At 41.4% G+C, this 12,590-nt stretch overlaps 1 protein-coding gene across 5 annotated transcripts in view; it reads left to right on the top strand.

Annotated features, from left to right (window-relative positions):
• Nucleotides 1-12,590, top strand: part of HOMER2 (homer scaffold protein 2) — a 135,530-nt gene that overhangs the window by 115,699 nt on the left and 7,241 nt on the right. For 3 of the 5 annotated variants that reach the window (XM_003901322.3, XM_009210804.4, XM_009210808.2), the window contains exons 4-5: nucleotides 5,971-6,063; nucleotides 11,073-11,179. In XM_003901322.3, the coding sequence (XP_003901371.1) occupies nucleotides 5,971-6,063; nucleotides 11,073-11,179 (200 nt within the window). Of the gene's footprint in view, nucleotides 1-5,970; nucleotides 6,064-11,039; nucleotides 11,180-12,590 lie in introns of all 5 variants that reach the window. The other 2 variants (XM_009210805.3, XM_009210802.4) reach the window with 1 other exon arrangement.

Here is a 12,590-nt window from a genome sequence, read left to right as displayed (position 1 = left end):
TCAAACTAGCTTTCATTCTCTAGCACCTAGGAAATTTCCTGCTCCAGAAAAACTTGAGATTCTTTTAAGCTAAGGGAAAAGAAACAGATTTTAAATAAGCAAACAGTAGTGTTTGCCGCAGGTCTTCAATGGCTAAGGCCAAAAAAGCCACAAATGAAATCAAAGAGTAATGGTCTCATTTTCTATCATGATAATGATTTTGTTTAAAATTATTACCACAATTTTAATAAGTACCAAAAAATGACCTTAATGAAGATGTGAGAATTTGGCAATATATTTTAGAAACCTTTGTGGTTTCAATATCCTTTGATCCATGGATTTCATTGACAAGAATCTATTCTAAGGAAACAATTGTAACTGGGTATAAAGATTTCACTACAAAGATTGCAACCTCATTTATAACAGAAAAAAAAGCCCTAATATCCAGTAGTAGGAAATTAGTTAAACTGCGGTGTATCCTTCAGGGTAATATGTAGCGATCAAGATGTGTAGTAGAGGCTGGGCGTGGTGGCTCACGCCTGTAATCCTAGCACTTTGGGAGACCGAGGCAGGTGGATCACCTGAGGTCAAGAGTTCGAGACCAGCCTGGCCAACATTGTGAAACCCTGTCTCCACTAAAAATACAAAAATTAGCCATGTGTGGGTGGCAGGCACCTGTAATCCCAGTTACTCAGAAGGCTGCAACAGGATCACTTGAACCTGGGAGGCAGAAGTTGCAGTGAACAAGATCACGCCACTGCACTCCAGCCTGGGCAACAGAGTGAGACTCTGTCTCAAAAAAAAAAAAGGTGTAGTAGAAGATCATATAATTGCATGGAAGTATTATTATCGTATTGTTTATTTCAAAAGAGGCCATAAAATGAGATATATAATCTGTTTTAAGAGAAATGTAGGTAATGAATGCATATATACAGACAGAAATATATCAGAAGGTTATGTGGTTCTTATCTTGGATGATGGTGTTGCAGGCCAGGGGAGCTCATAAACTGGGGCTCCACCTGGGAAGGTTCTTGGCTTTGCCCAGGAGGGAACTGAGGGGTGAGTTGGTGGTAGAAGAAAATAGCTTTATTGAGGTGGCAGTGTTACAGCTCTGTGGCTGCTCCTGCAGAGCAGGGCTACCCTGTAGGCAGTGTGTCGAGAGTAGCAGCTGTGGGGCAGTTCTGTGGTCACATTTTTTACCTACTTTTAATTACATGCAAATTAAGGGGCAGGTTATTCAAACATTTCCAAAAAAAGGGTGGTAACTTCTAGGTCATTGCCAGGGAATGGGTAAACTGTCATGGCTCTGGTGAGCGCATTAGCCAGTCTACAATCTGGTCCAGAGTTGAGTCCTGCCTCCTACCTCAATGGGACCGTAGGTCTAAATATATATATAGCTGGGCACAGTGGCTCATGCCTGTAATCCCAGCACTTTGGGAGGCCAAGACAGGCGAATCACCTGAGGTCAGGAGTTTGAGACTAGCCTGGCCAACACGGTGAAGCCCCGTCTCTACTAAAAATACAAAATTAGCCGGGCGTGGTGGCGCATGCCTGTAATCTCAGCTACTCAGTAGGAGGTTGAGGCAGGAGAATCACCTGAGCCCGGGAGGTGGAGGTTGCAGTTAGCTGAGATTGCACCACTGCACTCCAGCCTGGGCGATAGAGCAAGATGCAGTCTCAAAAGGAAAAAAAAAAAAAAATATATATATATATATATATATATATATATATGTATGTAAAATAAATAAGTTATATATGTAACTTATGTAACTTAAAAGTTAAAAAATATGTATTTTTCCAGATCATCTTCCTCCTTCCACCCTCCACCCTCCAATAGGCCTCTGTGTGTGTTGTTCCTCTCTATATGTCCATGTGTTCTCATCATTTAGCTCCTACTTACAAGTGACAAATGGGATCTAATTAACCTAAAGAGATTCTGTACAGCAGAAGAGACTATCAGCAGAATAAACAGACAACCTACAGAATGGGAGAACATTTTTGCAACTATGCATCTGGCAAAGGTCTAATATCCAGCATCTATAAGGAACTTAAATTTACAACAACAACAACAAAAAAACACATTAAAAAGTGGGCAAAGGACGTGAACAGACACTTTTCAAAAGAAGACATACATGCAGCCAACAATCATATGAAAAAAATATTTTTTCTAAATTGTATTTTCCAAATTTACAAGCATATATGTTTTTTTTTTTTTAAGAATAAGGGGGAAATATTAGAAAATGCAAGACTTGGAGGGAGGCGATATTTCACCAAAGGACAATTATTAGACGGCTCTCATGACTGGCACTTCTGCTAGTTGGAGTCTTTGAGAGGAAGTTTCTCTCTGTAATTCTCCTAGGACCCACTGGATTGTTTCCAGTGTTCGTATTTGTAGACAATGCTGGAACTAACATCTTGGTATTGAGGGCCTTTTTTTCCCCCATATTCCCGATTATTTTTGCAGAATCATTTCCCAGAAGCAGTATTACTGGGTCAGTAGGTATGAATGTTTTTTTCACTAACGAGACATATTTCCAAATAGTTTCTCAGTGGGGCTGCACCAGTACACAACACTACCAGAAATACCTTGCCAGCACAGGGAATCTAATTGTCTTCAGGGTTTGCTCATTTCACAGGCAAACAATGGTACCTCATTATTTTGATTTGCATTTCCAACAAGGCTGAATAGTCTTTTTTATAAGTAGTTATTGCATTTTTTATTCCTGAATTTTGCCATTTATCTATTGGGCTTTTCATACTTTTCAGTTTGTACAAACTCTTGCCATACTAAAGAAAATAGCCCTTTTTCTGTTGTACTAACCTAGCTATAGATATTTTCCCAAGGCTGTTGTTTCCCTTCTGGTTTAGTTTTTTTTTTTTTTTTCCTTTTATATTCAAAAGCTTTAAATTGTTATGTAGTGAAGTCTGTCACTTTTGTGGGTTTTTAAGAAATTTCTTCCAAGTTTAGAAAATTATCCACCCACCTCTCAAGCAAAAGCTTGATACATGCTCAGTTCTGTTTGCATCCAGACTTTTTTTCTTCAGGAGCATCCTGATTTTTTAAAGTTTTATTTTATTTTTCTTGCCCCTTTAACTCATCAGTAATTTATCATGCTACAGGGTTGTGGGATTTAAATTCATTTCTCTCAGTTTACTAAAGTTATCTCAATTATATGTTGAATAATCTTCCTCATTAATCTCTGATTCCCCCTTAGTCATAAGCTAATTTTTTATATAAAAGGTGAGGCCCATTTCTCACCCGTTTGTTCTGTTCCATCATGCATCTACTAATACCACACCTTTAAAAATGATTATTTATTTAAAATGTATCTGATAGGATATATTAGTCCATTTTCACACTGCTGATAAAGATATACTCAAGACTGGGCAATTTACAAAAGAAAGAGGCTTATTGGATTTACAGTTCCACGTGGCCAGGAAGGCCTCACAATCATGGCGGAAGGTGAAAGGCACATCTCACATGGCAGCAGTTGAGAGAAGAGAGCTTATGTGGGGAAACTCATTTTTAAAACCATCAGATCTCCTGAGACTTATTCACTATCATAAGAACAGCACAGGAGAGACCCGCCCCGATGATTCAGTTACCTCCCACCAGGTTCTTCCCATGACATGTGGGAATTGTGGGAGTTACAATTCAAGATGAGATTTGGGTGGAGACACAGAGCCAAACCATATCTTTCAATTCCCTCCCAAATCTCATGTCGTCACATTTCAAAACCAGTCATGCCTTCCCAACAGTCCCCCAAGGTCTTAACTCATTTCAGCATTAACTCAAAAGTCCACAGTCCTGTCTCATCTGAGACAAGGCAAGTCCCTTCTGCCTATGAGCCAGTAAAATCAAAAACAAGTTACTTCCTAGGTACAATGGGGGTACAGGCATTGGGTAAATACACCTGTTCCAAATGGGAGAAATTGACCAAAACAAAGGGGCTACAGGCCCCATGCAAGTCCAAAATCCATCAGGGCAGTCAAATCTTAAAGTTCCAAAATGATCTCCTTTGACTCCATGTCTCACATCCAGGTCACGCTGATGAAAGAGGTGAGCTCCCACGGTCTTGGGCAGCTCTGCCCCTGTGGCTTTGCAGGGTACAGCCTCTCTCCTGGCTGCTTTCATGGGCTGGCATTGAGTGTTTGTGGCTTTATCCAGGCGCATGGTGCAAACTGTTGGTTGATCTACCATTCTGGGGTCTGGAGAACAGTGGCCCTCTTATCACAGCTCCACTAGGCAGTGCCCCAGTGGGGACTCTGGGGGTGGCTTTGACCCCACATTTCCCTTCTGCACTGCCCTAGCAGAGGTTCTCCATGAGAGTCCCACCCCTGCATCAAACTTCTGCCTGGACATCCAGACGTTTCCATACATCCTCTGAAATAGGCAGAGGTTAGCAAACCTCAATTCTTGACTTCCGTGCACCTACAGGCCCAACACCACGTGGAAGCTGTCAAGGCTTTGGGCTTGCACCTTTGAAGCCATGGCCCAAGCTGTCCCTTGGCCCCTCCTAGTCACAGCTGGAGCAGCTGGGACGCAGGTCACCAAGTGTGTAAACTGCACACAGCATGGAAATCCTGCCAAAGCTTGGGGACACAGCCAAACCATATCATAGGGCTTATCCTACCTCATTATATTTTAAGCTTATTGTCTGAAATTTTCTCTTTAATTCTCACCTGTTTGGATGTAAACACAATTTTTTTGTTAGATAGACTTGGAGCTCCTTTGAAGACAGGAACCAAGTCTTTTACATGATTTTTTTTTTCCTAAAGTGGGCAGGGCTGTGCAAGCCTAGAACTTGTTCATTCACCGAACAAACTTATTTGCACATCCCTGCTTTCTACCAGGTATGGGAGGAGGGTGCAAAGAGGAAAGATGTGGACCCTGCCACAAAGGAGTTTGTGATAATGATGTTTTTCCTTAAGAGGTCCCCAAAAAGAAAAAGTGAGGGAGGCTTTGTTCATCCCTGCTGGACCTCACGTTTTAAGCAATAGGTAATGTGATTTTCCTCTGCCAGCAATGCAATAGTTAAATAGGAAGCCTCCCCAGCTGTGGCTTTATTTACAGGGCCTGCAACACAGGCCAGAACAGAAAGACTGACCTTTTCTGCTTACCCTAGGGTGCTGGGTTCACCTACATGTGTTACCTAGCAAAGTTTCCTAAAGCAGACCACTGTTGTCAGCATTGTAAAGATACTCAGAGGACAGCCTGTGCTCAGAAATACATGAGTTCTCAATAAAACCTGCAGAATTGTTGGTAGCCTTGCGACTTGCTAGTTTTGTTTTGTCTGCAACCATATTTAGCTCTTACTTTGTAATATATACCAGCACTATCACAGGCTGTTCTCTGTTCGAACAATGAATTTGCTAATTAAAATTGGCCACCTTGTCAGTGACAATAAGCTAGTGAGTGATATGATTGTCCCAGGACTTGAAGAATTGTTTTATTATGGAACTATTAAGATATTAATAAAAAGTAGAGGGCATAGTATAATGAACACCCATATACACATGACCTAGATTTAACAGTTGTTAACATTTTATCACATATCTTCATCTCTTTTATTGTTGTTGAAGTACTTTAAACTGTAAGCATCAAGACATTTCATATGTAAATACTTAGTATTCATCTAGAGAAAAATGACATTAAAAGGTTTTGGATCTTTTCAGTATGGATTGTGAAGTTTTCCATGGATTTCTTTTGTGGTATAGCCAAATTTCATTTGCCATTTTTGTATTAGTTTGTTTTTAATACATCATCATCAAACTAGGTTCAGTAGCTTAGATATTGGTTCAGATCTGACCTTGCCAAGGGCTGTTTACTGGAACATACATCCTTATATTCATTTAATAGCAAATAAAATTCTTCTGGATTTATACAGAATGTATGGGCCTAAAATGGATGCAAAATAAATAAAGGTGGGTTCTGAATACCAGCCATGAATGAAGTTAATAAAAGCCTTAATAACTATATTTCGTGTTCAGTTTGCAGAGAAATTCCAGGAGGTGAAAGAAGCTGCCAAGATAGCCAAAGACAAGACGCAGGAGAAAATCGAGACCTCAAGTGATCATTCCCAAGTAAGACATTTGTCCATGAAGTAAATTTCAGTGGGGTTGGTGATGGGGACTCTTTGTTCCTTGTCACTTCTGGCCAGAAATAGGGAATTTTGACAGTAGGTCATTTTGAAGGCTTTTTCAATGATTAGCCTGATCACAGTGACATGTTTTTATGAGACTCTTGAATTTTTTAGGATGTGGTACTGTATTTCTGACAGAAAATGGTTGATGAGATTCGAGTTAATGCACATCCTGGCCCCGGAGAGACATTCTGTAGTCATTGTGTTTAAATGCCAGTGGCGAGACAGCATGTCTCCTGGCTGTGCTGGGAGGTGAGTTTCTATGTAGGGTACCTTGTGCCCACAAGAGAGAGACTTGATGTCAGATAGCCCTTGTGTTCATCTCCGGTTTTAACAGAGGTCAGGTGTAAGATGGTATTCCAACAGTTCTGTCTTAACAGAGGAGATCTGGCTTGACCAGGAATTGAATAGTCTGTCGAAAGTGTGATGATTGACTGAAAAGGACCTATTTTAACCTGAAATGAACACACCAGGTTCTTCAGACCCGCTTTCCTGATGTCTAGATTAGTATATGTGGTGGTGGGGGAAGTCTTGACCTAGTGACAGGGTTATATGTAGAAAGCTAGGAAAAGGGAGACTTCAGGAGAGAAGACTTAGGGGCAGGAGTAAGTGTGATGTACTAGCAAGGTAGCCGGGAGTCTGCCTGGTGGCAGCTGAGGCGTGCTGTGGGAGGCATGGGGGTGTGCTTGGAGAAACTGTGAAGACCTAGAATTCTTCATTAGTGGGTAATTTATTATTTATTAGCTATTTGTTTAATTATTCTTGGGTAGTTGGTGGACACTGGAAGTGTTTTGTGACTGTTGATTTGAATATCACCAGAGAGGGTAGCTTGCTTGCAGATGGTAAGGCAGGCACGGAGGGACTGAGGGCAGAAAGATTGTTGAGGGGACTGTGAAGGAGAGAATGGCTGGGTCAGGAAAGCCCAGGGAGGGGGTCGCAAATGAGGACAGGGTGCAGGAAGAGAACCAGGAGGCCTGGGCATCTTGAGCAGTCAAGATCGATGCTCTAGACTTGACCATCAGCCTCACAGGGGCAGTAGCTGCAGCCTCAGGTACACAAAGAAGTAGTGGAGAGAGGAGGGCAGATGCTGGAGCCCTAGGAAATAGGCCCAGTTATGAAATGGGAGCCAGCAAAGAAGACAGGAAGGGAGAAATTCCAGCATCGCTGAACCCCAGGAGGGAGTACACCCAACATGTCGGTGCTCAGAGGAGGGAAGAGAATGCCGAGAGGGACCCTGGGTTTGTTAGCGCTATGGCTGACCCTTGGGACAGGAGATTTGGTGGTTCAGGATGTTTCACAAAGGCAGAACCTATGTCTACCTTGAGTTATCTTTCCAATACCTTGTTCTGGCCTCATCATACAAAAAATACCCACATGGACCTATGGAAATGCATGTGAATTCAATTTCAGGTAGACAGGAACTTTCCTGAATCTTTCTAAATAATCTAAGATCTAAGTGATATCATTAATTTTGTATGCTAATTACTTGATTAATCTCTGAGGATCTATGGAATTCAGCATCTGAAATGGTCCGTGATCTAGAAAGTTTCTAATATACTATCTTTTTCAGAATACCACATAGTACAGTGATATCTTTGAGTTTAGTATCTGAATTTCTCTATATTTTGTTTTAATATTTGCTCCCTCTCAAAAGTTTGTTTTATTTATTTGAGACGGGGTCTTGCTATGCTTCCCAGTCTGGCCTCGAGCCCCTGGGCTCAAGTAGCCCTCCTGCCTTGACCTCCCAGGTAGCTGGGACTACAGGCATAAGCTAAGTATTTTAAATCTTAAAAATACATGTATACGTAATAAGATGTTATTTAATGTATATGCATTATTTAGGAATGAGTTTTTGTTTCTAAGCTTTAGCTGTATTTACCCTTCCTGATATTTCCCCAGGTATAGAGGTTATTGTATGTATTTTTTTAATGCTGGGTACAGTAACTCACACCTGTAATCTCAGCGCTTTGGGAAGCTGAGGCCAGTGGACCTGAGCTCATGAGACCAGCCTGGGCAACATGGCGAAACCCCATCTCTATTTAAAGAAAAAAGGAAAGACTATTTTTTTGTTTTTTTGTTTGTTTATTTTTAAGACAGAGACTCACTCTGTTGCCCAGGCTGGAGTGCAGTGGCACGATCTCAGCTTGCTGCAACCTCTGCTTACTGCAACCTCTTCCTCCCAGGTTCAAGTGATTCTCCTCCCTCAGCCTCTCGAGTAGCTGGGATTACAGGCATGCGCCACCATGCCCGGATAATTTTTTTGTATTTAATAGAGACGGAGTTTCACCATGTTGGCCAGGCTGATCTCAAACTCCTGACCTCAGGTGATCTGCCTGCCTCAGCCTCCCATAGTGCTAGGATTACAGGCGTGAGTCACTGCACCCGGCCCTTGTATGCTTTTTAAAATTAGTAATCACACAATTACTTGGTTTCCTGAATCTCTTAGAATATGAACACTTTTAAGTTTTCCGAATAGTTGGATATTTAAGCAGCCTAATTACAAAAACACTTAATGTGTGGCTGTTTTGTGACTATAAATGTAATACATGTTTATTGTATAAAGGAAAAATATACTATACTATAAAGAAGGAAATAAAAATCGTCTACCTTCTCACCACTTGAAGATATTTTGTTAGTGTTTTGGTGTGTATCTTTCTAACATAGATTTCCAGCATATATTTTATATTATACCTTTCAACTTTATGTCATGATTATTCCTTTTCAAAACTGTTTTAATGACTGGACAGCATTCTAGTATTTGTATCACAGCTTATTCGGTTAACCTTCTATAATTCGGGACATCTGCATTTCTAATTTTTCACTAATATAAATAACACTGTGATGAACGTTCTTGCATGTCTTTGTGCATTTGGTGGTTTCTGCATAGCTTCTTGAAATGGAGATACTGGGTTAAAGGTATGGATGTTTTTAAAGCTTTTGATGCATACCACAAACTTAGCCTGCAGAAAATACCATTCTAACTCCCACCTGCAGTGAATAAGGCTTTTTCTTCCCACACCCTCATTAGTAAAGCTTTGTTAATTTGACAGGTGAAAAGTCCTTCCTTCCTCCCTTCCTTCCTTCCTCCCTCTTTCTCCCTTTCTCTCTCTTTCTCCCTTTCTCTCTCTTTCTCTCTTTCTCTTTTTCTCTCTTCTATTTTCTATCTTTCTTTCTTTTTTGAGACAGAGTCTTGCTGTGTTGCCTAGGCTGGAGTGCAGTGGTGTGATCTCGGCTCACTGCAACCACCGCCACCCAGGTTCAAGGGATCCTCCCGCCTCAGCTTCCCCAATAGCTGGGATTACAGGCGCCTGCCACCACGCCTGGCTAATTTTTGTAATTTTAGTAGAGACACGGTTTCACCATATTGGCCAGGCTGGTCTTGAACTATTGACCTCAAGTGATCTGCCTACCTTGGCCTCCCAAAGTGCTGAGATTACAGGTGTGAGCCACCATGCCTGGCCTTAATTTTGTATTCCTTTACTAGTGAGATTAAATATTTTTTATGTTTATCGATTGTATGCTTTTCTTCTTTTGTAAATATCAATTACCTACCCCTTTTTTAAGGTGTTCATCTTTTGTGGTATTGATTTTCAAGAGCTTTATTTTTTAAACACAAAAAAATTTTGAACATATGCAAAGCTAGGCATAATTGTATAATGGACCTTCCTGTACCCATAGTTCAGCTTTAACAATTAGGAAATGATGACCAATTGTTTATGCACTCACTCGTTCCCCCCCCCCCATATTTTAAAGCAAATCCCAGATGTTTAATTTCATCCATAAATATTTCAGCACGTAGCTCTAAAAGTTGAGGACTCTAAGAGCTTGTCAATATAGGAAATATATTAACTTTTTTTTTCTTTTTTTTATTTTGAGACAGAGTTTCCCTCTTGTTGCCCAGGCTGGAGTGCAGTGGCACAATCTCGGCTCACTGCAGCCTCTGCCTCCTGAGTCCTGCCTTAGCCTCACAAGTAGCTGTGATTACAGGCACACACCACCATGCCTGGCCAATTTTTATATTTTTAGTAGAGATGGGGTTTCACTATGTTGGCCAGGCTGGTGTCAAACTCCTGGCCTCAGGAGATCTGCCTGCCTTAGCCTCCCAAAGTGCTGGGATTACAGGCGTGAGCCACTGCGCCCAGCCAACATTTTGTTTTTCCTATGTGCTGCTGCATATATAAGGTTTTTGTTTCATATTCATTTTGTTTATGGCATTTTTTTTTTTGAAATTCAGAAATTGAAACTTGGATTTATACATCATTCTCGTCTAGTTCCTTCCTTTGCCCATGTGCTTATTTGAGGCTAAATAACATCTTTCTAAGGTCTTATCTAGCACCAGATGATATTCCACCTCTACGTGGTATGACTTACGGAAAACACTTGAGCATATTCATAACAACACTTAGTAAGGGAGCTGGAAAACTTCAGGACCTGGTTCTTGTTTCTTTAATAAATGTGTTGATCTAACTCTCCATAGCCCCAAGATATTTAAGTTGTCTCCATTTCTAATATGTGCTTTTTCATTCCGTGTTTCTAACAGTCCCTCCTCCCTTGTGGCTTCTGCCCTGTGGTATTTCGGGAGACCAGGTCTCCAAGTTTGGTAGGTTTCTCCATAAGGCTTAAGTAAAAAGGCTCTGAGCACTGGCCCAGGTGTTCCCTTGTCAGTAAAGCACACAGACTTTGTGAACTCCATATGGTCTCTTCAGTGCCTTTTTCTTTGGTCTTGATAGTCTTTGTTAGGTTTTGTTTTCTTTTTTTGTTTGTTTGTTTTCTTTTGTTTTTAAACTTGTTAGTCTTTGCTGCATTCTGGTTGGATGAGTTGGTTCATCCACACTCGTAAACAGTTTCTTATTATGCCTAACTTGCTGCCGATATGCGGGCAAGCAATAACGTGTGAAGATAATTCACTTTGGCCAGGAATCTGGGCGTGAAACCCCATCTTCTACTCAGGCATCCAGTGTCAATGGGACGGACGATGAAAAGGCCTCTCACACCGGTCCAGCCAACACGCATCTGAAGTCTGAGAATGATAAGCTGAAGATTGCCTTGACGCAGAGGTAAGGCTGTTTTAAAGTCCAGATCCTATTTTCTCCACCTTCAACACTTCCCTGGAAGCCTTTCTTGCTGGACAGGGTTTCAGGAAATTGAGAGAGAAAACTGGGACCGGCTTGGAGCATCCACTCTTGTCTCCTGGTGAAAGGAAGGCCAGCTGGCTTTATGGCCCCGCTCTGGCCAACCACATCAGCATCCATTTGTGTGTGTGTGGGAAAGAGAGTGTGTGTGTGTGAGAGAGAGATTGTGTGTATGTAAATGTGTGGAGAGAGGGCGAATATGCATGGTGGTAGTGTCAGAGTATGTATGTTAGAGTGTGTGTGATTGTGTGAGTGTACATGTGTGGAGAGAGGGGGTGTGTGTGTGTGTGGATGCACCCCTGTGCTTGTGCTTTGTTTTGTTTTTGAGGAACCAAATTTGTCATTTATGTATCTATAAGATTGACTCTTGGCCAGGCATGGTGGCTCCTGCCTATAATCCCAACAGTTTGGGAGGCCAGGGCAGGCAGATCACTTGAGCCTAGAGTTTGAGACCAGCCTGGGTAACATGATGAAACCCTGTCTCTAGAAAAAATACTTTAAAAACTAGCCAGCTATGGTGGTGTTTACCTGTAGACCCAGCTACTCTAGAGGCTCAGTTGGGAGGATTGCTTGAGCCTGGGAGGTGGCAGAGGTTGCAGTGAGCTGATATTGCACCACCGCACTCCAGCCTGGGTGACAGAGTGAGACTCTTGTCTCAAAAAAAAAAAAAAAAAAATTTGAACGTCTGAGAAATGCATATGAAAACATAAACTATTAAAAATATGAAATCACACAAAACTTAGTCACCTATATACAAAAAAGTCATGTGGAATATATATTTGAAGAAGAGATCCTTTACAATATGAACTAGAACCATAAACTCTATAGAAATAAACTTAAATATATAAGATCTATGTGAAGCAAACTTTAAAATGATTTCAATGTTTATAAACTAATTGTTTAATAAGTAGACATTCTGTTGGGAAGTGGCAAAAAGCCTTGATATTTTCAAAGTATCAATTTCTCCTAAATTGATCTATAAATGTAACACAATCCCCATAATGATATCAGTAAGATTTTAATTTACTGTATGAGTGGTGCTTATGATTTTGTATCTTGAGAATGTGGAGCATTCCACACAGGCTGGGCTGAACTTCATGGTGTAGGGCGGTCCCATGATCACACCCAGGGCTTTCTGCTCACCTGGCCAGCACGGTGGCACATGCCTGTAATCCCAATGCTTTGGGAGGCTGAGGTGGGCGGATCACTTGAGGTCAGGAGTTCGAGACCAGCCTGAGCCACATGGTGAAACCCCATCTCTATTAAAATACAAAAATTAACCGGGCACGGTGGTACATGCCTGTAAGCCCAGCTACTCAGGAGGCTGAGACAGGAG

This window comes from Papio anubis, chromosome 7 (genome assembly GCF_008728515.1).
Source record: "Papio anubis isolate 15944 chromosome 7, Panubis1.0, whole genome shotgun sequence".
In the NCBI taxonomy this organism is placed as follows: Eukaryota; Metazoa; Chordata; class Mammalia; order Primates; family Cercopithecidae; genus Papio; species Papio anubis.
The sequence above is the reverse complement of the archived record's forward strand: the minus strand, read 5'-3'. Positions and strand labels throughout refer to the sequence as shown.